Source organism: Hydra vulgaris, chromosome 15 (genome assembly GCF_038396675.1).
Source record: "Hydra vulgaris chromosome 15, alternate assembly HydraT2T_AEP".
NCBI classification, from domain to species: Eukaryota; Metazoa; Cnidaria; class Hydrozoa; order Anthoathecata; family Hydridae; genus Hydra; species Hydra vulgaris.
This window is the reverse complement of record NC_088934.1, coordinates 46,697,501-46,700,000: the sequence shown is the minus strand read 5'-3', so window position 1 is coordinate 46,700,000 and position 2,500 is coordinate 46,697,501. Positions and strand designations below refer to the sequence as shown.

The 2,500-nt window shown below is 29.1% G+C and overlaps 4 protein-coding genes across 5 annotated transcripts in view; 3 read left to right on the top strand and 1 right to left on the bottom strand.

Moving 5' to 3' along the window:
- The window catches only part of LOC136092003 (uncharacterized), a 1,278-nt gene extending 660 nt beyond the window's left edge, over positions 1 to 618 (top strand). The window contains exon 1 of the mRNA XM_065819724.1: positions 1 to 618. This exon is cut by the window's left edge and continues 660 nt beyond it. Coding sequence (XP_065675796.1) covers positions 1 to 618 — 618 coding nt within the window.
- LOC100209038 (zinc metalloproteinase nas-4) overlaps positions 1 to 2,500 on the top strand; it is a 72,677-nt gene that overhangs the window by 25,054 nt on the left and 45,123 nt on the right. The window lies entirely within an intron of this gene.
- LOC124811549 (uncharacterized) overlaps positions 1 to 2,500 on the bottom strand; it is a 31,289-nt gene that overhangs the window by 14,107 nt on the left and 14,682 nt on the right. The gene's annotated exons all lie outside the window — the stretch shown is intronic.
- Positions 1 to 2,500, top strand: part of LOC136092275 (uncharacterized) — a 7,632-nt gene that overhangs the window by 2,482 nt on the left and 2,650 nt on the right. Inside the window, exons 2-4 of one of the 2 annotated variants that reach the window (XM_065820120.1) lie at positions 1,508 to 1,577; positions 1,707 to 1,847; positions 2,251 to 2,500. The exon at positions 2,251 to 2,500 is cut by the window's right edge and continues 27 nt beyond it. In XM_065820120.1, coding sequence (XP_065676192.1) covers positions 1,562 to 1,577; positions 1,707 to 1,847; positions 2,251 to 2,500 — 407 coding nt within the window. In that variant the 5' untranslated portion in view covers positions 1,508 to 1,561. Of the gene's footprint in view, positions 1 to 1,400; positions 1,578 to 1,706; positions 1,848 to 2,250 lie in introns of those variants that run through there. The other variant, XM_065820119.1, reaches the window with a different exon arrangement.

Genomic DNA, 2,500 nt, shown 5'->3' with positions numbered 1-2,500 from the left:
GTGAATTTTTCAATTGTTGTAAGAAATCTTATCAAAGAAAAATTATTCACTATTATTCAGTTGAAAGAAGAAATAGCAAACTTCAAGTATGGCATTCCAGATATTTGTGATAAACCTGCTATATCATGTGTTCCAAAAAATTTGGCAATATCCAATAAAACAATCCATGGAAAAGCAGTAGAGCGATGGTCACTATTTCATTTTTTGCTCATATTTGTCAGTTGTCTTGTAAAAAATCATGATATACTCCTAAACAATGACTTTTGGCAGCTTCATTTGCTTTGTCGACAAATTGTGCAAATCATTTTGGCACCAGAAATTGACATAAATTGGATCCCTATTCTTGAGCATCTGATTCAAAGACATCATTCTCTACTTGAGCGAATTAGCCCAGTATCATTTATACCTAAAATACATTTTTTAGTACATTATCCTAGATTACTATTGCATTTTGGACCTTTGCGACACCTCTGGGTAATGAGATTTGAAGCTAAACATCAGTATTTTAAACAAATTGCACGTCGTGTAAAAAATTTTAAAAATATAACATTTACTTTGGCACAACGACATGAAATGCGCAAGTGCGTTATGAATTTTGGAAGAAGCTCATACTATTAGGGTCCAGAAATTTTAAGTTGTCAAAAAATATTATCTGTAGATTCACTTCCATTTGAACTTATTGATGCCATAAAAAAAAAATTTGTTAATACCCATCAAGTAAATCAACATGAGCAGTTTATATCTACCTCAAAACTAAGAATTAATGGACAGATCTTTTATACAAGTACAAGTATTATTTGTCAAATAAAAGGTTGCAATGGCATGCCTTTATTCGGAAAAGTTAAATATATATTATTGTTTCAAGGAACTTGGATTATTGGCTGTATGTTACAAATAGTAAAACAATATATAGAGTTTGCAGATTTTTACAATATAGAGCAGTCCGACAATTGGGTTGTGGTGATACCTGGTGAACATGCCAATCATCCGTCTATGGGTTCCTATTTTGTTAATAATCAGAAAGGCATTTTATTTCGTCATCGTGTTTGCATAAAGGATGAATAAGAAAATTAAAACATTTATAACTTATTAAAATTCAGTTTTCACAAAAATTTACACTTTTAGTTTTATATTTGTTACTTGGGTGGGTGTCTGCCAGATAAGGAAAAGCTGGTAATTCAGATTTTTGCAAAAAAAAAAATCATGCAGCAATCTGGGAAATTAGGTAATTAAAAAAAAATCAGGGTAATTTACCTTAAAATATTGGCAGACACCCTTATAAATTTATTTGCAGTTTTGAATTTACTTAAACTTGTATTCAGTTAGTTTGATAATATTGCTCTTTTGGTATTTTCTGTTTTTTAATTTACTATGCTATTTATAATTTATTAATTTAATCTAGTTTTACGAAGATTTTGTGGGAAAAAAATTATTATAAATGTTTTATTATTTAATAGAGTATTAAAGTTTTTCATAATTCAACATTTTTCAAATGCCTCTTTTCAAGATATGGTCTGGTGATCGCTTAGTAAAAAAAGCAATTATTGCTGAAGATTTTGATATGCTGATAGTGAAGGGTAAGAAATTTTATAATACAATTACATTATAAATACATTATTATTTTAAGTATTCTTGTTAAGAGTTAATCCGAAAAAATATAAATATAACTAACTCTTATTAAATTAATTTTTCAATTTTAATTCCAGTGTTTGAGAAGTTCCAATTTTTACCTTCTAAAATTGTTGTAAATAGCGATGGAACAGAAGTAGATGAAAGTGATGTTTTACTCAGTCTTTCGGGTGAAGTGTTGCTAGCTCTTCGTGATGGTGAAGAATGGCAAGTTTACAGTGAGTTTTTATTATTAATGGTATTAGTACAATAAATTGTTAAAATGCTGAGTATAAAAAAGACAATGTGTTGATTGAATTTTTTTTATTTTTTTCGTTTTTGTAGGCTTCGAAATTGTTGAAAAACAAAAGTTTTTGTTTTTAAGAAGAGTTCATCATAATCCTTTGGATTATAATGGACTTTTTGCTTCTTTTTTTTCTTGGCTTTTAATGAAAAAAGTTAGCACCATTTTTAAATGGTTTTGGTATTGTGATTGCATTTTTTTGCTTGTTTTTGATGTAAAAATGAAATTTTGTAAAGCCTTATTCTATCATTTACGACTTAAGTTACGTTATAAATAAGTAATAAAGTTATAAGTATTATGTTATTTATTGCTAAATAGATTATGTTTATATTGCATAGATTCTGTAACTGTCGCGTCTCCTGAAAAATTGCAATCTTGTATTCAGTCATTGTCTTCTTCACCACTTTTGCCGTTACAGGAAGGTGAATCTAGTAGCACTGAGCAAATGCTTAATACGTCTGAATTGAAATCATTCCCAACAGTATACTGTCTACCAATGCTTCCTAAGCACTTAACAGCAGCACTAGAGAAAGCCAGCTCTAAAGCGGATCTAGATGTGTCGAGTGAACGACAGTTAATTAGAGTTGT